Below are 26582 nucleotides of genomic sequence, written 5' to 3' on the forward strand. Positions count from 1 at the left end.
GATAATTGAGAGTGAAGCGAATTGTGATTCAGAACCAAATAATTGATAAATGCAGTACAAATTAGCTAGTCTTTGTTGTACTTGGTTACCATTACATCCGGTAAAGGCCTTCGCGCACTTTGCAAAGAAGAAAAATGTGGAAAAAAACAGGAAGCTAGCAGCCTTATCATACAAACGTATGTTGCGTTGACACATAAATTATTTTTTTTAATTGAGACTTGTGTTTAGATACTTGTCTCAATATTTGAGTCAAACAGTGCACCAGCACCTGTAATTGAGTGTAAATTAACATGCTGTCCACCTCAGGCTCAGTAGCAATGTCAATTGATGTTAACTCTCTCTCTCTCTCTCTCTCTCTCTCTCTCTCTCTCTCTCTCTCTCATAATGGATAGCGTGATTCACAGACAAAGTGTTTCATTAACTCTTCCAAATAGATAATATAGGTTGTGTGTTTTTGATTAATTTGTGTGTCTTTTTCTCAGGATAATATGCATATCAAATAGAACTTTAAAATTTTCATTAAAAGTGTATCTCATGACAAGCAATAAGTGATCAAATTTTGAGAGCTTTTGTCATAAGTAAATTGGGGATGGGATTCAGTTTTGACAGGTGACTTGCTTCACTCAGATTTGAAATACACTGGCAGCAGTAATTATTGTCCATGTGTTATCTTATTTAAATCATACTCCTTTTTATCTGCTAATTTCAGGTAATAATTGTATTGATCTATATTTTTAGAATATGAATTTCAGATTCGGAGGAGACGAAGATTCATTAAAGATGTGATTTAAGCTCTTACTACAATAAGCCATAATCTAAAGATTCAGAAAAATGGCAGAGAGGTCCCCCCATTACACTTCTCAGGGACTGAGCCATAGCTTCAGTATGGCAAGTCTGGCTGAGGGGAGCAGTGAGCCAATCTCTGAAGCTGAAGAAATCAATGAGGTCAGTAGCTGTCTTGCAGAGTTTTTTTTTTTAAAAATCAGATGAGTAAGAATTTCAGTCCAGGATACTTTCAAACTTACATAAACATAATTTTTTTTGTTTCTTTTTTGGTTTTAATTAGGCAAGTTATCTATATAGAATAAAATACCCTTTCAAACTCTTGTAATACATGTGTATACCCATTAAATGCAGAATATTCACCAGGAAATGCTTAATTTTCAGATGAAATCATTAACTGATATGGGTAATAAAGCAATGCAGATCAAGGACTACAAAGATGCTATCAAGCACTATGATGAAGCTCTAGAAATTGACGACAAAAATGTGGAGGTTTTGAATGCCAGAATACTGGCGTTTATTGAAATGAAAGACTTTAAGATGGCCCACAAGGATGCAGAATACTGGGTTTCATTGGACTCAGACAGTGCAGAGGTAAAAGCGAAAAGAAGCTCATGTTTGCAAAGCATAGAAATGTATACATTAAGGAAATTTTAATGGTTTTCATTTTACTGGTGACTGAAAACAAATTGTAAAATTTTATCTGTTCATTTTCTGAAGGGATGGGTAAAATAAGCAACATAAGAAATCCTTATGCTGGCATACTTGACCCTTTATAAATTTTTATGATGAAAGACAGGTATTATGAAATACGAACAGCAAAGAATATTATCAAAGACAAAATTAGTATTTTGTGAGTTTGAATATTTTTGCCACTTTACATTTTATGTCTTCATCAATTCAACTGTGATTCATTCTCATATATAGATTCAATTCTATTTCAAATGAGCTTTGGGAAAATAGGACTTCCATTTATCTAACTGATATGCACACAACATGGGCTTTGGACCTTTGGCTGCTGCTTAGTCACTGATTACAAGAAGTACTTCTTAATCTTTGGTCAATTAATTATGGACCTTAGTAGAACACACTAATTTCAGTAACTGGTCCTGTTTCCACATTTTGTTTCTCGATAGAGGTTTTGCTGCTGAATAGCCTTTGTGACCCAGTGACCCAGCCTTATAAATTGTGATTGAATGGATTCAGTGCCAGTTTGTTATCATATATTACCACCTGTCTTTATTATTGTAGGCTTTCAGATTGTTAGGAGTAACTCTGCAAGAACTGGACAGAGCTGGAGAGGCTTTAAATGCCTTCCTGACTGCCCTGGACCTGGACACTCAGAGAGCTGATGACCTCACCACCAACATAGCAACTGTGGCAACATTTTTCTGTGAAATACCCCCTGATGTTCTTAGGAAAATCAATGGTACATAATCTGATTTTTAATTCCATATAAATTATGATGAAGTTAGAATGATATTACACTATATTAAAGAATAAAAATAATGTGAATGTCACTGTGAGAAAATATTTTTTTTTGGGGGGGGGGTTGTTAATATGCAGGTATAATAAAATTACTGCCATATTGAATAAATTTTGAGCCCCTTGTACATTCTATGTAATTTATAAACTTTTTATTCACAACAAACAGGGGTATGACCATTTAGGCAAGTCTATAAAACTTGCTTTCGATGACGATGGAATTCTCGTCACGCTGTCACACGGTCATTGAGAATGGAAATGGAATACAGTTATTTAATGTACATCATACATGATACACATTGCATTCGAAGTATTTTATATATAAAGCTCAGAAATAGCAATGAACTCTTCAATGAACATAACTGCCTTAAGTGAAGAAATATTTAATATAAAGCACAGAAAATTTCACTTTGTTTGGATACCCACTTCCAAATATATATATATATATATATATATATATATATATATATATATATATATATATATATTAGAATCAATTTGAGTATTTGTTAGCTCTGGCTTTTAGATTTCAAGTTTTATGTCATTTGGGATAGATCTTGCTCACATATTGATGCAGGGTTTACTCAAGAATGCTTCTACAAATTTGCTCAAAGGAATGAAAATAAATGTACAAGCATAGTACATGTATCATCAACTGAAGCAATTACTAAGATAAGATGTTAAATTTACTCACATTCTCATGGGCAGACCTAACTTTTGATTTTAATTAGATTGCATTTAATGTTGATTCAATTAATGCACTTTATCTTTGAAATAATCTTGAAACTTTGTAGATGCGTTGTGTTTTTCTTGAACATTATTTTCATGCATTGACTATCTACCAGTATAGCATTGACTATATACCAGTATAGCATTGACTATATACCAGTATAGTCATGCATTTTTCATACCCAGTGGTAAGTAATTACATTATAAATTATTGAAGTGAAAGACATGCAGTACCATCATTAATGGATTATGATGTTATGTTTTTCAGGTATGGATCCGTACAAGAAGCTTAGCGAGGTTGGAGTCTGTTTGTTTCAAAGCAAACAATATGAACTAACAATCAAGATTCTGGAAGCAGCTCAGAAGTTTGAGACAAACCAGAAAGGAATCACTATGAGAGTTCTTCTAACCATGGCAAATTCCTTTTCAGCTTTGAGAAAGAATGAGCAAGCCATTAACTTGTACCAAGAATGCCTGAGCACAGCCATGGCAACCCATGAACAAATATATCAGACAAAATCATTGGTGAACATTGCGACCCTATATTTAGAAATTAAGGATACCCATCAGGCCATAGTATATTATGAGAAGTTGTTAGATTTAGAAGCAGAAATCAGAGAAGAAGCTGGTTCTGAGGAAAACTTTCCTGATTTCTGGACGAGAGAGTTACAATGCGGTCTTCATTTGAATTTAAGTATTGCATACAAATCCATAGGAAATATGGCTTATGCTGAGAAACATGCTCAGATATATGTGAAATTACTCGAGAAATTTGGGATTGAAGGTCATGTTCAATCAGAGTCATATCACAACACTGGGATGCTCAACGAGATTCTAGGCAATTTCAATGAGGCATTGAAACATTATTCAATGTATCTGAGAGTCTGCAAAAAGAGTGGTGATAAGAAAGGCATGGCCCAGGCTTATGGCTGTTTGGGTAGTGTTTATGCTGCGATCAGAAACTGGAAACTTTCAATAACCTATCATGAACAGCATATTGCTATGGCCAAAAAATTCAGTGATCCTAAACTGTTAGTGATAGCTTATGAAATGACGGCAGACACATATATGGTAAAAGAAGACTTTGAGAAAGCTGTTGAAAATTACAATCAGATGTTGAATTCATGCATTAGAACTGATTACAGAGCTAAGTCAATGGCATTCTGTAAACTTGGCAATGCTTACAGAGATATGAAAAAAAACCAGTATGCAGTTGGATTCTATGAACAGGCATCAAATCTAGCAGAAGACTTTGATTATGTGGATATTCTAACCATGTGTCATTATAACTTGGCCTGCATCAAGAGACACTCGAAAGAAATGATGGAAATTGAAGAAGCTAGGAAATACTTTGAAAAACTTATTCCTTTATTTGAAACGAAAATCCGAGAGCACCGAAATGAAGACACATACTGTCCTTCGGAGTATCATGAACAGCTGAGGGAGTGTTACGATGGAATTCAAAATGTTCTGTGCAAAATGGGAAACAAAGAGGAGTGCTTACAGTATGCTGAAGCATACAGAAAGCGGTATATTACCCAGATTCAGAGTCACCCAGTGTCTTTCATAAGTTACGGTCCCCAGACAGATTTCTGGGCTGTGGACAGAATGTCTCGCCTGGTTAATGAACAGAATGCTGCTGTGGTCTATTATTCGGTTCTCAGTCACCGAGTTCTGAGTTGGGTGTTTGTGCCTGGCAGTGGACTTGTTCGGTTCTACTCTGGAAAGTCAGCAGATGTAGAAGATATGCAAGAAAGGGTAATATATAGTGAATTTCTTTTCAAATCAAAATATATATTAAAAGTATGTATTCATGTATTCTATCTGTTTGCTGAATCAGTATCTTTAAGAATAGAGAATTGTGTTAATGTTAGGAACTAAAGTACGTACCCTTCAGCAAATATAAAGCATGTATACAGCTAGGTATTCTAATGTGATCTACACTGATTGCCATTTTAGATCCAGATTTGTTTGGATGGATTAAAAAACACCCCGGACTGGAAAACTATGCAGAACTCTTGTGAAGACCGATGTTTACCATTCAGAAATTCTCGATTGCAGTTTGTCAGAAGAAAAAATTTAGCTCTCGGTAATGAAAAACAACAAAAGGAATGCAACAAAGATTTCCTAGAAGAGGGAAGTCCAAACAAAATATTGTTCAATCTCCTCTTAGCCCCAGTGGAAGACATTCTTATGAAACTTCCCCAGAAGAGCCATCTTATAATTATTCCTGATAAAAACCTGTATGACTGTCCATTTGGCATGTTGCAGGACTGGAATGCCAGGTACCTGTGTGACAGGTTTCATTTAACACTGTTACCCAGCTTGTTTGCTCTAGAAAAAGTAATTAATAATGAGGTCAACTATATGAAAGCTCAAGATGACCTTGACTTTGAAAGGAGTCAAACAAGAAAAGGTGGAGTGAACAAAGTACTGGCTCAGATGGTGATGACGAATGCAGTCAGTCCTGACGTAGATATGGAAGACACATGTACACATGACTCGTATGACTTAAGGAAAACTGCCAACCCTAGACTTCTAACTACCCTGATGGGCATGCCGGCTTCAGCAGAAAGCAGAAATGGCGAAAATGATACAAAATGCCAGATTACTTCCTCTCAGCAGTCTCCCAGAGGAGGTTTCTCTTCTAGAAAGCCCATACCTGGAATCATATCTCACAACACTGCAAATAGATACTATTCTCAGATTGGTAGTCCATTGCCCATGGAAAAAATGCTGAATGCCCACACATACACAACAATGACCAATAGAACTTCAACAGGAACTGACATCACGTCCTCTACACTGTGTATTACATCGTATCAGCAGATCTGTGATGCTGATAAATGTGTGGTCTTTGGAAATCCCTTAATTAATGAAAAGTAAGTAATTGTGAATGCATCATGTATATGATGAATTAATTCTTTTAAAGTGAATTTCAGCTGAATTGTATGTGTAGCATAAAAGATGAAATACATATACCTAGTTAGTTTGTCTGGCTTTGTAAAATTATCATTTAAGATTTTCAAATGAATTTATTTTTGAAAATGCATGAGGGCATGAACTGTGATACTTTAAGCTTATATTCACACCGGTATACTTCAGGGTGTTAGTACTTCATATGTTTTCATGACGCGTAGCAGACTTCATTCCCTCATGTATACTCAAAACTGAAGAAAAAAAAATTATTTATATTCTACTCACACATTTCTGTCAGAATTCCCAGCCGTTAAAATAGATGTACATGTACTATATTCATCCATATTTATTCATTGTTCACAACTGCAGCAGATTCAGGACAAAATGTCTATGATTACAATTTGTAAAGACATCAAAAGCAAAACCTTGGAAATGTAAATATTTAATATCATTTGAAATTCAGCATGCATGGTCTGAATAGAATTAAAACTGTTTCAAGTCAGGTGAGCACTGGTTCATGAACCTCTGGTTGAAAAATTGTGAATCCTTGCAGACTCCTTGTCCATGACTGTGAGTGGAAACCATCTGATGTGTACTTACCAGCAGCCAAGCGGGAACTGAGTTCAGTAGCTTCCTATCTCAATGTTGACCCAATCACTGGTCCAGATGCCACCAAAGAGAATTTCATATCCAGCACTGAAAAGGCCACAGTTATTCATATCGGTAAATATTGCCTTCAGTGGTGTTTTCTTTAGAATAATCTTGAACACCATAATGATATATTTAAGTGGTTAATGCTATATGTATATTATAAGCAATTTACATGTGGAGAAAATTATGTATTTAAGACTATATTTAACTCGGATTCTCGCCAATGTCTTTTTTGTAGATGATGTACAGTGTATAAGAATTCATTGTGTGGACATTGTTTACTAGATTGTGTTATTATAATTTCAGTATTGCATGAATATTGATTAATTCTATATTTATACAGCATCCTATGGTTGTTGGAAGGAGGGTTATATTGTCTTCACACCTGCAGAAGTTAAGTTACACTCAGGCCCCCCTCAGCAGTCCTCGTTCATTCTGTCTCTAGAGGACATTCTACATTTGAAGTTGAGAGCCCAGATTGTAGTCCTTAATGTTGGATATGGCCCCAACAGATACGCAGAGTCCATTCCTCCTGGATTTACCCTACCCTCAGCTTTCCTCAATGCTGGTGAGCGTGAATTGATTGAAAAGTGACAGAAAGATAGAAAAAAAAAGTATCATCAAAAGTTGTTTGTAACTGTAAAACAAAAAAATGACTTCTTTTTTTGTGTCTTGATAAAAATACTGGTAGGTATGCTTTTGGAAATTCATTTTTGTGATTAAAGAAGTTTTATTCCTTTTTATGCTGCATTGAATTTTCTCCAGTGAATATGTTTTATGAATCAGATTATGCTTTAGAAAATATCTTCAACAAAATATACATATATATGTATCTAAACATCAAGTTGACATCATATTCTGCATGCATGTTGTTTAAATGTAAGGACAGCTTTAGAATTCACATCCCTTCCTTGTTTTTCAGTTTATTAATTGATACATTTAAGATATGGCAATAATTTACAAACCCATCATCCATATTTTGGTTGTGTTGATAGGTGCACAATGTGTATTAGTCAGCATGTGGACTCTGCCAAACATTGCCATGGAGAAATTTTACTACCACTTCTATACCACCTTAAATGAGGGAGCACTTGTCACAGATGCTCTTGGTGCTGGCATCAGAGGCCTCCGGGCAGATGAAAGGTATGTCTGTAGAGTCTCAATTGTTTTGCCTGGATAAAGATGAGCCATTTATGATTTGTTAATCATTTATAGAAGTTAGAAGGGGGTGGGGGGTATCCATGTGTGCGGGATGCATATTTTGGTGCCTAGTTTGAAATCAATTTACAATCATGTATAATTAGTACAAAATCTTAATCTGTATATATACAACAAAGAAAAACTGACTACACTAAATTTGAATGATAATTTTGCCAAATTGTTCCAGAATGAATGATAGCTGCAGTAGTATTTCTTTTTATTAGATATGCTTGATATTAGTTCACATAATGTAAATAGAATGATAGCTGCAGTAGTATTTCTTTTTATTAGATATGCTTGATATTAGTTCACATAATGTAAATATAGTAACAACTGTATATCTGTAATGTTGGGCACAGGTTTAATGATCCCTTCTACTGGTCACCATGGATACTGATTGGGAAGGATGTCAAGATAAATTTGATGCAGATTCAGCATTCTATGTTGGATCAGACCCTCAATAAAACTGAAAAAGATTTAGAGGAAGAGACAGGAAAAGAGTTACTGAATCCAAAGAATGTGCTACCACCAGGTAGGGGGCGGGAGAGAGAGAGAGAGAGAGAGAGAGAGAGAGAGAGAGAGAGAGAGAGAGAGGGGGGGAGATGAGAGAGAGAGAGAGAGGGGGAGGAGAGAGAGAGAGAGAGATGATAAAAGAAAACATAATGTTAAATTAAAAAACCTTCCAAGATATCGTACTTTTGAACTGTTTAATAATATTTGCTTGAAAAAGTCATGAGTGATACTTATGAGATGAGATTTTCACTACAGTTCCATCTCGAGAGGAAAATCTCCAGACACTACAGGAATGTTTGGCCTCTCTGCTGCTCCATCATAAAGGTCATCCAGAGGTCATTCCCAAACTCATTGATTTGGTGAGTTCTCCCTCACAATGTAATAATGCTGATCAGTAACTGGAGAATTAACAAGTGTATAATCATGTTCTAGCAAGAATGCTCTGTTTATGACCAATGCACAATAATGTTATCATATGGTACATGTATTATTTTTGTGTTTTTGTATAAAAAAGAATTAAAATTTCTTATTGATTTAATAAGCTGGACAGTGCCTTAAAGAGACTTCATACAGAAGAGAACAACCGCCAAACCACACGGTTACCAGAGTGTGTCATACAGAGTGAGAAGGCCATGGAGATGTTGAGATTACTGGGCTTCCATTTCCAGGCCAAGGGGGCATCTCTCACTACACCCTATGTTATGTACCCCCACTGGAACAGGGACGAGTTGCTTATTCCCTCATATGATGCTCTGAGAGCAATCACTGGTAAGGTATAATTGATATACATGTATGCCAAATTTAATGCAAAATTAAATCTGGTTTGTGTAATATCTAAATTTAGGATACTAAGGAGCAAGTTCAAAAGTTCAATGTCTGACATAAAAAAATAGATTCTTGTAGTTTCTCATCAGCCCCCCCCCCCCCCCCCCTTCCATTCATTAATTAAAACTAAATGCTGAATGTTGAGAATCAAATACAAGTACATGTACTAATCACATGGTATAATTTTTTTCTGCTGTTTATTCACAATGAAAGTGGATGTGTAGTCTTTGAATGTCACTTTGAATGTACATGTACTTTAAAAAAAGGGATTCATGAAAAAAACAAACCAAATCTTGATTAATTAATGCTGAACAACAAATTCTTAAGAAAGTCTCTAGCCCCCTCCCTCCCAATTACTTGAGTTAAGATTTTTTTTATCCCCCTTCAATCTTTGATCTTGTCTCCCCAAAGAAATTATGTTTTGTATGATGTAATTGATAAAAACGGTTTCTTTATGTAATAAGCTAATTAAAATCAAAATATGCTCTATGTTGAATTTGAGCTAGATGTTATGAATCTTAATTTATCTCCAATTTAAAGAGACATACAATTTATTTTGTGATCATTCTGTTTCAGACATATCTCTTGAAGCAGGCTGTGTACATGCAATCTATGACATGCTACCCATTAGTCAGGAGAGCATCTCACTTCTAGTAGATCTAGTAAGTCCATGTACAAAGAAAGTTATCTACAGTCAAATCAGCATATGTAGAAGTCCTACTGTAGTTTATATGCTTAAAAATCTGTTGCGTTTTATTGAAAGAAATATGAAAACCTAATATTCTTATGTATATTTATGCAAAGCAAAAGTTGGATTTATTTTAATGAAACCCAAAATTATTATTGAAGTTTGGAAGTATAGGAAGGGGCTTGCATTAACTGCATGTCATTCACAAAATCACTTCTGCATGTTTGCTTCTGACACAGCTTGCCATTACAAAGCATGCCTCTGAAGTCCAGCTTAAAGTCAGTGATTTGTCTGTCAGACCATTGTGGCAGAACAGCCGGATAAAGAAAGTACTGACTGCCACAGGCTTTCATCAGATAGGGCTGCTGCTTAATTTCAATAAGACACCCACTCGCAAGTGAGTACCATATTGATGTTTCCCTGCATAGATGTATAAGTGCAAGATAGCATGACGTACAGTCAAACCTCGTTATCTTGAACTCGATGGAACTGAGAAAAAAACTAAGAGATATCCGAGGATTTAAGATATCAAGTGGTTGGGACTTTCAAATCACTTCGACAAATCCATGGTATTCGAGATATCAGTGTTTAAGATACCAAAGTTCAACTGTATTTCTAGTTATCATACATGTGTATCTAACAAAAACAATAGTTCAAATATATCAAGTGCCATTTTGGACATGACAAAGACTTTGCATCTCAATAGCAATTGTTACACGTTATGCTTTAGACTCTTTAAAATTTCTTTCTATTTTGAATTCATGATATTGAAGACAATTTGGTTTGAATATATTTTTTTGTATGTATTATTCTTTACCAATATCAAAGAATGGTATTACCTAATTAGAATTAAAGCTGGTATACTATCAATCTAATAAAAATTAGATCCTTTGATCTGCTCATCAATGATCACTAAGGATCTAATTTTAATCAGATTGGGTATACTATTCAATGAAAATATCTTAATTGCTACAAATGTATATTCTTATAATGGAGAATATAAGGTCTATTTTGAATCAAATTTTGTATTGCATTAAGCAGTAAATATGTCTCCAAAGATCAAAGAATGACTAGCCATTTTATTGCAGACAATTGTTGATGGCCGTGTTGCAGTTCATGCTGTCAGTTAGTGCATACAAAAGTCAGGTTCTGTTGTATCGGCTAGACGTCAATCTACTTGGCAAATCTAGTGCTTCGAAGGTAATCTTGCAAGCAGAATGTTTATATTTACATTTGTGTGGTATAGATATCAGGGGTTATTTTTTTATTTTAGAAAAAGAAAATAAGATTTGGAGGCATTTCATCAGAAAAGTGATAGTTCTATATACATGTAAACATACAATACAAATAATGATCTTCCTGTTTTATTCTGAAAATTTTCTTTTAATGGAGCACCTTCTTGTGATAGTCATTTAAAGAATCTGCATTGTGTATAGATTATGAATTATTATACGCCCGTCGAAGATGGGACGTATTATGGTATGGCGTCGTCCGTCTGTCTGTCCGTCTGTCCGGACCTTGTGGGCAGGATACAGACTGAACCATAAGCCCTAGGACTTTACAACTTGGTACATTTGATCACCATGATGAGAGGAAGATGCCTATTGTTTTTCAAGGTCAAAGTCGTAGTATCACTTATTAGGAAAACCTTGTGGGCAGAATACAAACCGAACCGTAAGCTCCAGGATATTATAACTTGGTATATTTGATCACCATGATGAGAGGAAGATGCCTATTGTTTTTCAAGGTCAAAGGTCAAGGTCGTAGTATCACTTTTTAGGAAAACCTTGTGAGCAAGATACAAACCAAACCGTAAGCTCCAGGATATTATAACTTGGTATATTTGATCATCATGATGAGAGGAAGATGCCTATTGTTTTTCAAGGTCAGAGGTAAAGGTCAAGGTCGTAGTATCACTTGTTAGGAAAACCTTGTGGGCAGGATACAAACCGAACCGCAAGCTCCAGGATATTATAATTTGGTATATTTGATCATCATGATGAGAGGAAGATGCGTATTGTTTTTCAAGGTCAAAGGTCAAGGTCGTAGTATCAATTATTAGGAAAACCTTGTGGGCAGGATACAAACCGAACCGTAAGCTCCAGGATATTATAACTTGGTATATTTGATCACCATGATGAGAGAAAGATGCCTATTGTTTTTCAAGGTCAGAGGTCAAAGTTCAAGGTCGTAGTATCACTTATTAGGAAAACCTTGTGGGCAGAATACAAACCGAACCGTAAGCTCCAGGATATTATAACTTGGTATATTTGATCATCATGACGAGAGGAAGGTGCCTATTGTTTTTCAAGGTCAAAGGTCAAGGTCGTAGTATCACTTATTAGGAAAACCTTGTGGGCAGGATACAAACCGAACCGTTAGCATATTTATGAAGTAGCGCATTCTAAGGCTATCCCTCTTTATATCTTGATATCCATTTCTACAAGCATAATAATGAATTAGCTCACAGAGGACAGTGCTAACTTCACTAAAATATGAATCCCACTAAAATATGTTTTCCTTGAGCAAAATCTACGGGCGTATTAAGCCACGTTGGTGTTGCTCTTGTTATTGATACAAATGTTACACTATTTAATTTTCTGTCATTGTTGAGACTAATGATTTATTTAGATACAGTGTAATTTGATTTGTACACTTGGCTTTAACCTCATTTTTAGAAAGCTGACTCAACATTTGAAATGAGCAAACTGCCATCTCTGACTCCAGTCATTCTGCCAAGAAATCAGGTACGCCTATCATGTATTGTATTCTGTTTTTGTGAAGTAAATATCTGAATCAGAAGTTTTGAATAACGCATTGCAAATTTAAAAATCTTCTTCATTGTATATACATATATATGACTAAACAAAGAACTATTTTTCAATTTATGACTACTCAGATCATGATTTAGCTTTTACAAGAATTTGCTTGGTTCATATATAATATTTCAATCACTGAATGAGAGCTAGACTTTAGAATTATAAGTTTATGAGAATAAACTTCATATGTGACCTTTCTACAGAAACTCGGATTTTCTCTGAGTGATTCTTTGACCAATCTGAGAGACTACAGAGTAAGAAATGAGTGTTGCTGGATAGGGTAGCAAATTTCAAAATTGTTCAAGTATATTTGGAGTGCAAATACTGGGATAATATCAGCCTATCTATATATCTCCACTCAAAGTAAAGCTTTTTAAAATATATGTGATTTTTCAGTATCTGCAATATGACATTTGAGCATGTACATTTTCTTTTTTCAATTTTTGAAAGCATTTTGATTGAATCATATGACAAATTGATCCTTGAATTGTCTATTTATGTTTTTTAGGAACCATTTTTTAATTAGCATTAAGTGATGAATAAACAAATTTACAAAGAATGATGATGAAGTATACTTGAACTGTTTTGACATCTAGATTTTACTTTTCATGTGTTCAAACCTTAAATTCATTTAATTATGTATTTTTTGTTGCACTTACATGTAGAAAGCTTTCATATTTCTCTTACATGAGAATACATATTTATAAACTGCTGTCTGTGTGTGTGATTTTTATGGAGTGCCTTAACAAACTGAAGTAATTGTAGGTTAGTTATCTTTAATTATTTGAAGAAATCATCTATTCAAAAATTGTGTGCAATGATTGAATTAATGCAAGCATCATTTCAATAGGTGAGAGCAATACATGTAATTGATTTGATGCATGCATTAATTAATTATTGAGCATAATAATTGATTTGATGGACACATATTGATTAAATTGATACATACATCAAATCAATTATTGCTGTCATCATTTGAATTGCTGTTTGCATCAATATGGTGGAATTATTGCTTGCAAAATTTAATTTTGAGTTCTGTTTAAATGATTTAAGGATCTCTTTAATTCAATTGAAAATATCTTTTAATTTTGTATAAGGAAATAATGTGCACACCAACTCTTTAAAATGAGCAACAATTCAATTTAAGAGATCTTTAATTCAATTGTGGATATGTTAAATAGAAGATATTTCCTATATTGAATAATTTCTCTCTTTAAAAGAATTGTATGCATCAAATGAATTAATGATATTATTAATTCAATTAATGAGAGCAATAATTAAATTATTGCATTCATTAATTGAATTGATGCACACAATATTTCAATTACATACTACATGCAATAATTCAATTATTGTGCACATTAATTGACTTGATGCACACATTAATTGAATTAGTTGTCTCTTTAATTGAATTATAGTGTATTGCATCAATTCAAATTGTTGATATCATCAATTCATTTGAAGAGAGCAACAATTCAATTAAAGTGCACATCAATTCAGCAGGATAATCAATGCTAATACATGTAGTATTAACATTTCATTTAATGTATGCAATAATTCAGATTTTAGGATATCAATAACTATTTAAAGAGATCTTTAATTGAATTCCTCGACATGCAAATCAAATGATTTAATGGTATCTTCAAATAATTATAGATATCTTCAACTATTTCAGCTTATGTTAAATGGCACTCTATAAATTGTGTTATAAGTTGCTGTTGTGTTGTATGATGTTTTTATTGGGAAAAACAAGTTTGTGTTTCATGATTTGTTTACTTTTGAATCCAGCTTATAATTTTAGAATTTTACAAAAGTTTTTGTTACTATAAAACACATGAATTATATTATTTCATAAATGTTGCATGGCATTTTTATATTCACTAGGTATTTTTTGGATATTCCAATCACAGTCTTAGAAAGGATTATATTTTTACTCATGAAATTTTAGAACTGCATTAGTGTGTCATTTTTCTTTTTAACAGTATGTCCACATGTATCAATCTATTTTCCAATATTTAAAGAATTCTATTGATTATTCCCATAATTACAAGTACATTAGTTTGTGAATAGCAGAAAGTACACTAAATGAACCCTCTTTAAACAATGATTCCCCCATGTGTTTTGTATCCTATTCCTTCTGATGCCACCATTTGTTGCAGTGACTCATTTCCCTGTATACACCAATTGATGCATCTTAAAAACATTGATTTAAAGTTAATGGCATAAAGGATAATTCTATATGTCTATATATTCAATTGCAATGTATCTTATGAGGAAAAATATATAATATGATTACCAGGTAATAAATAGAATACTATATATATACATATATTTCTACCAAGTAATGGTTTAGGGGGGGAAGGCAATCAATGATATGTTGTGAGGAAATGACAAGTATATTTCAAGTGGTGGCATTAGAGGAGCACATACATGTAGTTAAGATTTGTTAATGAAGACATAATTCAGCTAGTTGTTAATGATTAAAAATAAATGGGAAATCCATTTAATATTCCATGTAGTAATGAACTGTTCACGTGAATAGAAAATCGATGTATACATGCACATTCAAATGTTTCATCACCTGTGTGTTATCCTATTCATTTTTACCTCTTTAGTTAAAACCAAATATATAATATGATCTTAAGATATATTTTAAATGTGTTATCAAGTCTTGATTTGTTGATTTTTTATGATTCAGTTAAGGATGAGTACTCCTTGGCTCAGTCGACCTGAGAAACCGGAGGAAATGGAAGAGAAAATCCGACTCGCCAGAAGGTTTGTTCTGTTGTTTGCACTTCTAAAGACAAAAAAAAAAAAAAAAAAAAGAACAGTGGTACAATTGCGCCCATAATCAATATGGCTTGATAGGTCCCCACCACAAATTTGTAGTGGTTATACATGAGGCTTTACCATGTCTGTCTGTGTGTCTATCAACAATGTTTGATGCACAGAAATTCTTACATACTAGGATTGGAATGCAGTTTTACATCCAAGGGAAAATATGTATAAATGTACATGTAATATTATACTTTTGTTTTTCAAATACGAGGTTTACACAGCAGTATAAATAACTTAGTGATGGGTGAGGCATATATTCTTCCACCCAAATTCAGTGGGTCAAGGTCATTGGAAACAGAAAGCACACCTCAAATGAAATACCATATGGGTTTTTTTATTGGTTGGTTAATTCTAGTTTCAATAACTTTGAAGTTGCAGACTCCAAAATTTATGTCTACAATCATCATTTCTAAAGTTTTTATATGTTTAACAAGCAGACATAACAGCACATGCTGTTTTACTGAGATATAAAGGAATATTTATGATGGAATGTGAAATAAATCATTCTGATTGAGGGCTTACATTGCCTTAAAAATTTCGATTTTATATTTTTGCAGTAAATCAAATGTTGATGATGAATTCAGGGATCATTTAGAGAGAGCTAAAACCTGGCATCAAATTTCTGCCATAGCACAGGTCAGTATTGAATTATGTCAGACCAAAAGGTCAGTATTGAATTAATATGTCAGACAAACAGGTCAGTATTGAATTGTGTCAGACAAACAGGTCAGTATTGAATTGTGTCAGACAAACAGGTCAGTATTGAATTATGTCAGACCAACAGGTCAGTATTGAATTGTGTCAGACAAACAGGTCAGTATTGAATTATGTCAGACCAACAGGTCAGTATTGAATTAATATGTCAGACAAACAGGTCAGTATTGAATTGTGTCAGACAAACAGAGGTCAGTATTGAATTATGTCAGACCAACAGGTCAGTATTGAATTAATATGTCAGACAAACAGGTCAGTATTGAATTGTGTCAGACAAACAGGTCAGTATTGAATCATGTCAGACCAACAGGTCAGTATTGAATTAATATGTCAGACAAACAGGCCAGTATTGAATTGTGTCAGACAAACAAGTCAGTATTGAAATATGTCAGACCAACAGGTCAGTATTGAAATAATATGTCAGACAAACAGGTCAGTATTGAATTATGTCAGACCAACAGGTCAGTATTGAATTGATATGTCAGACAAACAGGTCAGTATTGAATTATGTCAGACAAACAGGTCAGTATTGAATAAATATGTCAGACAAACAGGTCAGTATTGAATTGTGTCAGACCAACAGGTCAGTATTGAATTATGTCAGACAAACCTACATGTACACATGACTTGTATCTGATGTGCCTGTATTTCACTTGAATAATTTAATTATCTTTAGACTGACCAGTAATATATGACATTAGAATATATGATATTGTTAATGCCACTTATGACTGAAAGTACAGTACCAGTAATTTGACTCCAGGCCAGGGGCAAACTTGGTAGATTGTGTTTATGTGTAAAACATTTAAATAAATTTCATTCTCTGTTACTGCTGTAATTGATACTAAACTGAAACTAAATGGATATTTAAAACGAGCAGATAGCCCTTTACCAAAAATGTAAATTTGATGATCCCAGGGGTAGGGGTTTTGATTCCAGGGTAGAACTAAAATTATCATTGTGATTATTGTCTTTATCAATTGTAAGGCTTATTTAATTTTGCTGGAAATGTTCAAACACTAGATGTATATTTAGGAAAAGCAAAAAGGGATGAACCAAAATTTACAATTTTGAAACCCCATGCAGGATTCTGATTTTAGAGCAGGTCTAAAATACCCATATAGTGCTAATGCAAGGTGAAGATAACGAACAGTGATCAATCTCATAACTCCTACAAGCAATACAAAATAGATAGTTGGGCAAACACGGACCCCTGGACACACCAGAGGTGGGATCAGGTGCCTAGGAGGAGTAAGCATCCCCTGTTGTATGATATTATATGTAGTCTTTCATTAGTATAGGGGGGGGGGGGGCATTTTTGTTTTAAGAACTAAAACACATCTTGTTTGCAGCTGCTGAATAGCTTAGATTTTCAGAACAGGAAAATTGTTATAGATTTCGTAGTCCTTGGGGCTAGTGATAATTTTAACTAATACTCAAGCCACTGATCAGGCCTCTGTTTAAAAGATACATTCTGGTGGCATATCTCTCTCTCTCTCTCTCTCTCTCTCTCTCATTCCAAATTCATGTACATTCCATGGCTAAATTTGAATACATAGACTAGAATATATAATACACATAGCTTTTGGAGTGAATACACATGTACTTTTATCTTGGAATAATATTATCTTGTTTATGAAGGAGGATGAGTTTGAGGTATGTTTGACAGTTGTTATTGTTGTACTGCATGCAGAATCCCTTTGTACTCACTGTTGTTGTGTATACCATTATACATGCAAAACTCACAAAAATAATAACATAGACATGCCAAGGCCATTAAAACAGCCCTCCATAACATAGACATGCCAAGGCCATTAAAACAGCCCCTCCATAACATAGACATGCCAAGGCCATTAAAACAGCCCCTCCATAACATAGACATGCCAAGGCCATTAAAACAGCCCCTCCCCACTTTTTTCCTCCTTGAAATTGCTTCTTACATGGTCATGTATAAGCATCTCAGATGGAATATTCTGTCAATTAAGTCAATTTTGGTTAATCCACATGAAACTGTCTATAATCTCAAAATATGATTTAATTTGAACAATTTAATTTGTCTCTCTCTTTAAACAAAATTACAACATAAGAAAATCAATTCAGAAATGGCGTATTACATGTAACAAAAGTAGTATAGCAGAAGATGCGTTTTCAATCTGGAAGGGCAACTCTCCTATCATATTAAATCAAGACATATTGCATCTACAGTAACAAGTTATCTTTTATCTTACTTGAAAACAATATGTAGGTTGGAAAATATTGTATGTAAGAGCTACTTGTAGCAGTCAAGCAATCATCATTAGGATAACTGAGTGTTTGGAGTTTATGTCCTTTTAAGATTTTTTCACTCATTTAACAATGTCACCATCTTGAGGTTAATTGCCACCTAGACCTAGACAATGAGGGCCATTTATCAGTGAGGGTTCTTTATCTTAATTGCCAATGCAGACCACAAAACAGGACCTCAGTGCTAAATTAAAAAAAGGAACAGTCACTACTTTTTTTTAGTGACTTGGACCTGCACAGTTTAATTTGTCCACTTTGATTTACTTTCAGGCCAATGAGAGTCTTGCCCAATATGGCCGTCCCAAAACAACCCCCACAAAGGTCAAAGTTCTTCCTGGTGCCAAGGCATCCCAGCAGAGGACACCAGTGAAGAAGGAACGCTTGCTAGTTATTCCAGAAGTAGACCAGCGTAGAGACTATGCTGGCTTTGTTTTGCAGCAGAGAATGGACAATATTGATGTTCAACACAAGACTGAAGTCATGAAACTCTACTTGCCTTACATTCAGACCACACCCTCTTGAACAAAAAGAAAAGTTTATAGAAATTTGTTTACAACATCATCACAATTTTTAAAAAGTGACAAAATAATATTGATCTCCTGTTTATAAATGGAGAGAATTTGCCTCAATAGTACGTGTGATCATTAATGTTTTATAGGTCGCACTATGATGGTCCATTATTGGCCTGAGGTTTACAATATTCACTGAGCCAAAGGCAAGTTGAATATTGCTTTCTTTCAGGGTCAATAATTCTGATCACCAATGAGCAAGAAAAAAATCAATAATCGTTATGTATTTATTTTTTAATGTATGAAGATAATGTACATGTAAAAGATATATGGATTTCCTAGATTTTAATTTCACATGATGATATTCACTTTCTTTCAAGTACCGTAAAGGCAATGCAAGAAAATGGGTAGGCATTGTGTGTAATGAAATACTGACTTCAAAGATAAAAATATTATGACTAAGTTTCAGTCAACCTCAGAACAGAAAAATATCCATTAATTCCTACAGAATTAAGAGAAACTGCACTTGAAGTATTACAGGACCATTCCCAATTTTGTGTTTGCTGTGGCAGTTACATGTATTTACAGAGGTATGATGACAATTAATTATTAACTTAATTCTGTTATGTTTACCAGTTTTGATATATATGTATTTTGATAAATGATAAAATCTTAGAGAACAGAAATTTGAATATTGAAACTGTGATACTCGATATTGTTTGCATTAATTTATACAAAAATGAAGTTCAGTGGTGAGGTTTTGTAAAATGTTTGTTGTATTGCATTTCTGTGATAGTTTTTTTTTTTTTACTTTCACAATTAACTTTTAAACATATATATTATGTATTTATCTATCTATGTTTTGATAAGGTGTGTATATTTTTACAATTGTGTTTTATATTTGATATCATCTCTTACCTTTGTATAAAATGTTTTAATTGCTATATATAGTAAGGATAATGTACATTGTTTGGTTCCAGACAAGTATATATACTATAGTAGTCCTAGTTGTATTGTTTTCTGCCTATAGTTATACACCATACTTTGGCAATGAAATTGTAAATGTTGTAGTAAAATTGAGTGTGATTATTTTATGCATTTGTATGTGGTTGATAAGTCACAGGTATGACTTGTCTATATAGTGTTGAATATACTTTTTTCTAACTTGGGAAATAGTATGTTTAGACCAACATCAAGTGACAGCAAGGAGTATACTTTAACAGGTGTTTAGGGAAGTTGAACACCTGTAGCTCAATGTGTAGAACATTTGCATTGTTCTTGGGACCAGCTGATGGACAGTTATAAAACAACTTCACTGTGTTTTGTTATGTTTGTGACACATTGTTTACATGCATGATGCAGGAAGATTACTTGCAACTAGGATGTTTGCTATATGACACACTTGTTAAAGTTCTTTCTTTCTATACCCTCAATGTACATTCATTTGTTCTTAAATGCTGGCGTTATTAAAGAAAATTTAACAGTAAATGGCTGTGTCTTTTCTACATTCATTTTCCTCCTGCATTTAGTAAAAGTAATCACTTGGAAAAAGAGTGTTTTAATCGAGGAGGAATGCTACAACAGAGAAATGATATGGATGAAAAGTGGAGGATATATACAATATTTTGTAATCGAAAACTTTCAAATTTACTTTACTTAGTCAAAAATGCAATTTTAATAGAAAGTAATGGGGCGGGGGGGGGGGGGGGGGGGGGGGGGGGGATAAAACCCTTATGCTAGACTCGAACCCGTGATCTAACGGTCGGTACACTAACCTCACGAAGTTACTCGGTTAAAAAAAATATGAACGGAATAGACAACTATTGCTGATATCCAGCCTAGCCGAAACTCAACCGAGATTAGTTTTGTAAGGAAGTCGGCCATTATGAGATACCTCCTTAACATATCAAAACAGTAACTTGTCATTCACCTTGACATCGGTAGAATGATACTAGTTTAGAGTCGAGATACTCTGCATAGTCACAAGCAACCTTTGTGTCAAGCAAAGGAGACCCTACATGTACATTTCTGTAACACCAAGTGCAAGTATGAGCATAAACGCACGTATCAATTAAAGTACTACAATATCGAAAGTATGTACACGCGAGAGATTGTATATGAAAAATTGAATAAAAGTTTCGGGAGGGGGTATCTTTGCAACCTTTGCCTTTTTCATATATAAATACATTTTGAAACTAAACCTTCTCAGTTATTGTTATTGACAAATATCTTCAACCAGGAGGTGTCATTTGTAGGAGACCTATAAATGTTTCGGTAGTTTTAACCGATCATGCAGTTGTGTATGAAATAGTGTCCGGGGACTATTCAAAAGCATGCATTAACCAACTAAGCCTGCTCACTAGCGAGGCAGTAGAAGTTCCCTACATATTGTCCAACACCACTGAAAAAAGCTAACTCACTAGCGAGGCAGAAGTTCCTTTTAAACAGTCCTACATCACTAGAAAAGCTAGCTCACTAGCGAGGCAGTAGAAGTTCCCTATATACAGTCCTACATCACTAGAAAAACTAGCTCACTAGCGAGACAGTAGAAATTCCATATACTGTCCTACATTACTAGAAAAGTTAGCTTACAAGCGAGGCAGTAGAAGTTCCCTATATACTGTCCGCTACACTATCATAGAATATCAAAATCAAACTGTCCTCTGAGATTGATCACACTGAAAATCTTAATAACCTACATGTAGTGGCTGCAATGCAAGAATATGGGTAATGGGCTCTCAAAAAACTTACATTCGCAGCGCCGAGCGGTAATGAATAAATCCCAGCTTATGTTATTTGTTACTAATTGTATACAGTGCCGACTTTAAATAAAATTTATTATACTTACTTACTTAAGACTGTGCCAGGTTATCATTCAGAAAAACTATGCGACGAAATACAAAAAGAAAACTGTAACTGTTAAGAAAATAACCTTTATGTCAAAGTTGGTTTTGCAACACGTGCATCGTGATGCAGGTCCATTAATTAGGATTATCAGCTCCACGCATCCTCGAGCTGTAAACCCGCCACTATTTTAGACGGGTACATAGATCATCAAAGTTTTAAACAGTTGCTTATAGCGAGCCAGCGCTGGCTCGTACTGCGAGCTCTAATGACTAGAGCGCGGGAAATAATCCGATCTAAATCCCAACCTCTAACCCTAACTCCCCGTCGAGGCCTCATTACGTCACATACGAATAGTGAGCAAACGAACTCTGGCTAGGAGGTTATAAAAGTTGGCTCGGGCTCCAGCTCCAACTCTAGCTCGAAAAAAAGATCTGGAGTATGGCTCCAAATAATTTTAGGTTATAAAAACTGGCTCAAGCTCTGGCTCCAAATCAGGCTCGAGAGTTGTCTTGAAATGTTGAGCCGGAGCACATACTCGAAATGTGGGTTATAAAACTTTTGAGTAAGGAAATCATACTCCAAATGGAGTATGCCATACTTAAATCTCGAGTAAGCTCAATAGCTTACTTGAGATTTAAAGTATGTACTCAAAGTGTCGTTTGCTTTTATAAAAATGGCTGCATGCCGACAAATGCCAAATAGGAAACGTGCTCCACGCAATATCAGAGACAGATCATGCAACCCTTTAGAAGAATTATCTGCAGATGATGTTTTTGCATTATATATATTCGTACCACACACCATTTTGGATCTCTTGCGTCAGCTGCCAGACATATTATCTCCAACTCAGCGGAACCTTCCAATTCTACCCCTCCTTCAATTACTAGTAACGCTGAGATTTCTAGGTTGGATTTTACAGATTTCATAGGGCTTGAAATATGTCCTATGTAGTCATATGTGAAATTGATGAAATAATGCAAAGTTTAAGGGTTTTTAGAAAAAAAAATAAGTTCTCCCCAAAAAAGCTATTAAATAAATCAAAATTTTGTCATTAATTCTCTGAGAGTAGAAGAAATTATTGCTTTCTTTTATCGGTTTACATTTTTCTAAACAAGATACCATGATTTACCTTAAATTCTATAAGTTTAGGGGGGGGGGGGGGCTTGGGGGCTTACGGTCCCTGAAACGTTCTACTTCCCCACTTGAACGGTGAACGCAAAGCGGAATATTTCGGATTTTACCCTTGATTTTACTTATTTTATAACAAGGTTGTATATATTTGATGCGGATAAAACTGTTTATTGTATACTGAACTACACATATATTATATGTGGGGAAGAAATGTACGAGAAAAATTACATCTTTATATTAGAGATTGATTGATTGATTGTATCGCTCGAGAATATTTCACTCATATGGAGACGTCACCAAGACCGGTGAAGGGCTTCAAATGTAGGCCTATGCTCGGCGCTTACGGTCATTGAGCAGTGAGGGTTCTTTAGCGTGCCACACCTACTGTGACACGGGTCATCTGTTTTTAAGGTCATCTCCGAGGACCCGTGACATTCACATCTTATGACGAGCGTTTGGTGATGGAACTGTCACTACCTGTTTTAACGACTTAGGTCTGTCGCGGCCGGGATTTGAACCCCGGCCTACTGCATGCGGGGCGAAGGCTCTAACCTCTCGGCCAAATGATACAAAAGTTGGGAAAAGGAGTAAATACATAGCCGTAAAATAATCAGAAATACTTGTCAAATCGTGCATTCATTGAAATGTAGCATCAAGTTACTTTGGGGGGGGGGGGGGGGGGCTTAAGGAAAAAGATGACTTGTGTATTATTCTTATGAAGTGAGACAAAATAATAATAATAATAAATTGTGTTTTTACCCAAACTTGCAGTGCAAAAATAATAATTGGGGGGGGGGGGGGGGGGGGGGGGGGGAGGGGATTGTTAGGGGATGTGAGGTATTTATTGACTGTCAGAAACTGCCTAATTTTTGTACATGTACCAGCACTCGTCCTGTGCAACATGTGCATGTATAAGGGTTGAATTCATAACTGCAGACTCTTACATTCTTTTCTCATTCAGAACTAACCCCCCCCCCCCCCCCACACACACACACACACTTTTAAACCAAACAATAATTACGTTTTGTAATATAATGAAAATGATTTATTCTATTTTGGTGAGCTATCTGTAATTTTCCTTGAATTATTCACAGTTGATAATCCTGACATTTGTACTTTAAAAATTAAAATTTCTGATATAATAAGAAAATTAAAGTTAACTTTCACTCTTACGCACACGTTCCTTTTTCATTTTTGCCTTGCTATGAAGATCGATCCTTTCACTTTGGTGTAACGGCGAACGCACGGTGAGCAATTTGTGAACGGTGAACGCAAAACTGTAAACGGAGAGCGAACGGGAAAATGGTAAAATATCTATGTTTCAGGGATTGTAAATCCGCCACTGGCTACAGCTCTGCAGACGATAGCGAAATTTTATGTTGTAGATTTCTATGATATATACATGATACACAGTAAAAATGGTAATATACATGCATATATATATATAGCCCTTTATATTTACAGAAATTACATCTAATTCAACGAATATTTCTTTTTAGAACGTTTTAGCAAAGTACTGGCACTAAATAACTCTTATAAGGATTGGAATATTGCTGTGAACTGCCGTCAACATAAACACATGGGCACCGCCATTACGGAAGAAGTCTTAAAAAGGCCGCTTGTGCAATTAAAAAAAAGTTTTGAGTACGAGCTCGAAAACTGGAGTAAGTACTCCTAGGAGTACATACTCGAAATGTTTTATAACCTTAGAATCTGACCACGTACTCCTAGGAGTACGATTTTGAATTCGAGCTAGAGTTAGAGCTGGAGCCCGAGCCAACTTTTATAACCTCCTAGCCTGGTGGAAGTTTGACCTCTAACCAAACTCCCCGTCGAGGCCTCATTACGTCAGCAACCGAACTCTGGTGGAAGTTTGACCTCTAACAAGATTTTTTTTTTTGACGCAAATCCCAGAAGTCCCTTGACAAAAATGGCTGAGATCTCGCAAAGTCATAGCCATGACGTCACAGCCTACTGCACTACGTTACGCCAAACTCCCCGTCGAGGCCTCATTACGTCACCTACGAATAGACCTCTCCTCAAACTTCCACCAGAGTTCGTTTGCTCACAAACTATTCGTAGGTGACGTAATGAGGCCTCGACGGGGAGTTTGGACCTCTCCTATGTGAAGAGTTTGGTTTGTGAGTAAACGAACTCTGGTGGAAGTTTGTACGTTACGCGATATGCGGTGAAGTATGAAGCGCGAGCTCGAGGACTTATGTACTAAGGCTAGCAAAGTCACACCTTGGAATATGATTGTGAACTTACGTGGATTTTCATCCTAATCTTGTGGTCTCCTAGCTCCAAAATTCAGTGCACCATTAGGCGAAATGTTTAACGAAGTGAAAAAGATGATGTGTGACCTCAAGTCAACGTTTCGACGGCAATCGGATCACGCGCTCGTCATTTTCCGTAAGCGGTTACGGAAATAGCCGAGTAGTTACGATTGGGACAGTGGCGGATCTAAATACGTACTTGTTTAAAAGTCATACTACCGGGACAATATTGAATATACGTAAACATTAGGCATACGTAATATGGCATCGAATACAAATTGTTTATAATCTATTGCAAACCACAAATCTGATTAAAATACTAAATTCTCAACAGGAATTCATTATTCTAAGAAGAAAACAGGGAGACTAACTTTTTAAAAATTGTTAGAATATGTGAGATCACAGATACTGAATTAGTGCTATTAAAAAATATGTACAAAAAATCGATGAAAACATTTTTTAAAAAATCTTTGGGCCCTTTTTTTTCGCGACTAAAAATAGTAAGTGCTTGAGTCCATTTCCTTTTAAAAACATGTCCGGTAATGCAAACCACGATGACCTCTCGGTCGATTCTGACAGCCTAACCACTAGGCCACCGACGCCACTATCATTGTGGTGCAACTAGGGTTATGTACAATATTATAAAAAATGTTTCAATTTTCTCTTTTGGAACATACCATTGCTCATTGCTACAAGGGGATTGTCATATGAATTTCATTTTTTGAAAATTAGATAGGAGCGCATGGTACTTACCTAGTGGTGTGGGTGGGTACGGTGGGGTCTGCGCATATACATGCTCAATAGTTGAATTTATCGATTTATCTAAAATTATCATTATATTGAAATGCATTTTATGTTCCAAGGCAGTGCTGTTTCTACAGTTTTACAAACTTGAAAGGTTTAATGTTTGGGCATTTTTATCATAAATTAGTAACTTGAAAAGGTTGAGAGTAGAAAAAAGGAAAGTACAGGCAGTCGACTGCTGAGAGCATACAGTTCAGAACAAGTCGTAACGTGTGCATCAAAGGTTAAGCAAGTCAAAGGGAAGGCAGCAGAAATAAAATGTATATTCACTGTATAGCATAAAAATATTTCGATTACATTAATGCATACATGTTTTAATGATTTTTAATATAAAACCATGGGAGAAAACTAAAACGGCCTAGCTGTTTCAGCTATACCTAATTTCAGTCAAGTTATGATAATTAGGCAGATCGATATTGTTTAAATTGAACCTGATCAAATCATGAACATTACAAAATATGTACATACATGAAGCTGCGCTCGCTCAAACGGTAGCACCGTCAACATATTAAAAGTGTTATACACAGGTTAACAACTTTGATAAATACATTGTACACTGACTTATCTC

At 35.0% G+C, this 26582-nt stretch overlaps 1 protein-coding gene across 3 annotated transcripts; it reads left to right on the forward strand.

The window, feature by feature from the left end:
• The first annotated feature begins 74 nt into the window (after positions 1–74).
• Positions 75–20444, forward strand: LOC125681229 (tetratricopeptide repeat protein 28-like). 3 transcript variants are annotated; one of them, XM_048921229.2, is made up of 20 exons: positions 75–176; positions 753–945; positions 1168–1377; positions 2035–2212; positions 3266–4755; positions 4957–5879; positions 6470–6639; positions 6911–7135; positions 7563–7710; positions 8127–8299; positions 8536–8639; positions 8823–9048; positions 9682–9767; positions 10033–10190; positions 10882–10993; positions 12472–12540; positions 12816–12866; positions 15311–15387; positions 16008–16086; positions 18718–20444. In XM_048921229.2, exons 2-20 carry the CDS (start codon positions 832–834, stop codon positions 18967–18969), a joined length of 4845 nt encoding a protein of 1614 aa, XP_048777186.2. In that variant the 5' UTR covers positions 75–176; positions 753–831; the 3' UTR covers positions 18970–20444. The 3 variants fall into 3 exon arrangements, 2 of the variants coding, with proteins under 2 accessions (XP_048777186.2, XP_048777188.2); XM_048921231.2 differs by lacking the exon at positions 12816–12866 and having other exon boundaries at positions 91–176; XR_007372188.2 differs by lacking the exons at positions 10033–10190; positions 12816–12866; positions 15311–15387; positions 16008–16086; positions 18718–20444 and having other exon boundaries at positions 91–176.
• Positions 20445–26582: the final 6138 nt, after the last annotated feature.

This window comes from Ostrea edulis, chromosome 2 (genome assembly GCF_947568905.1).
Source record: "Ostrea edulis chromosome 2, xbOstEdul1.1, whole genome shotgun sequence".
NCBI classification, from domain to species: domain Eukaryota; kingdom Metazoa; phylum Mollusca; class Bivalvia; order Ostreida; family Ostreidae; genus Ostrea; species Ostrea edulis.

What these genes read in the sequence shown, in the direction of transcription:
- LOC125681229 (XM_048921229.2), top strand. Translation starts at nt 832, where the DNA reads ATGGCAGAGAGGTCCCCCCATTACACTTCTCAGGGACTGAGCCATAGC. An exon ending in TGGACTCAGACAGTGCAGAG is followed by an intron (nt 1,378 to 2,034) that starts GTAAAAGCGAAA and finishes TTATTATTGTAG; the next exon opens with GCTTTCAGATTGTTAGGAGT. An exon ending in AATAAGACACCCACTCGCAA is followed by an intron (nt 10,191 to 10,881) that starts GTGAGTACCATA and finishes ATTTTATTGCAG; the next exon opens with ACAATTGTTGATGGCCGTGT.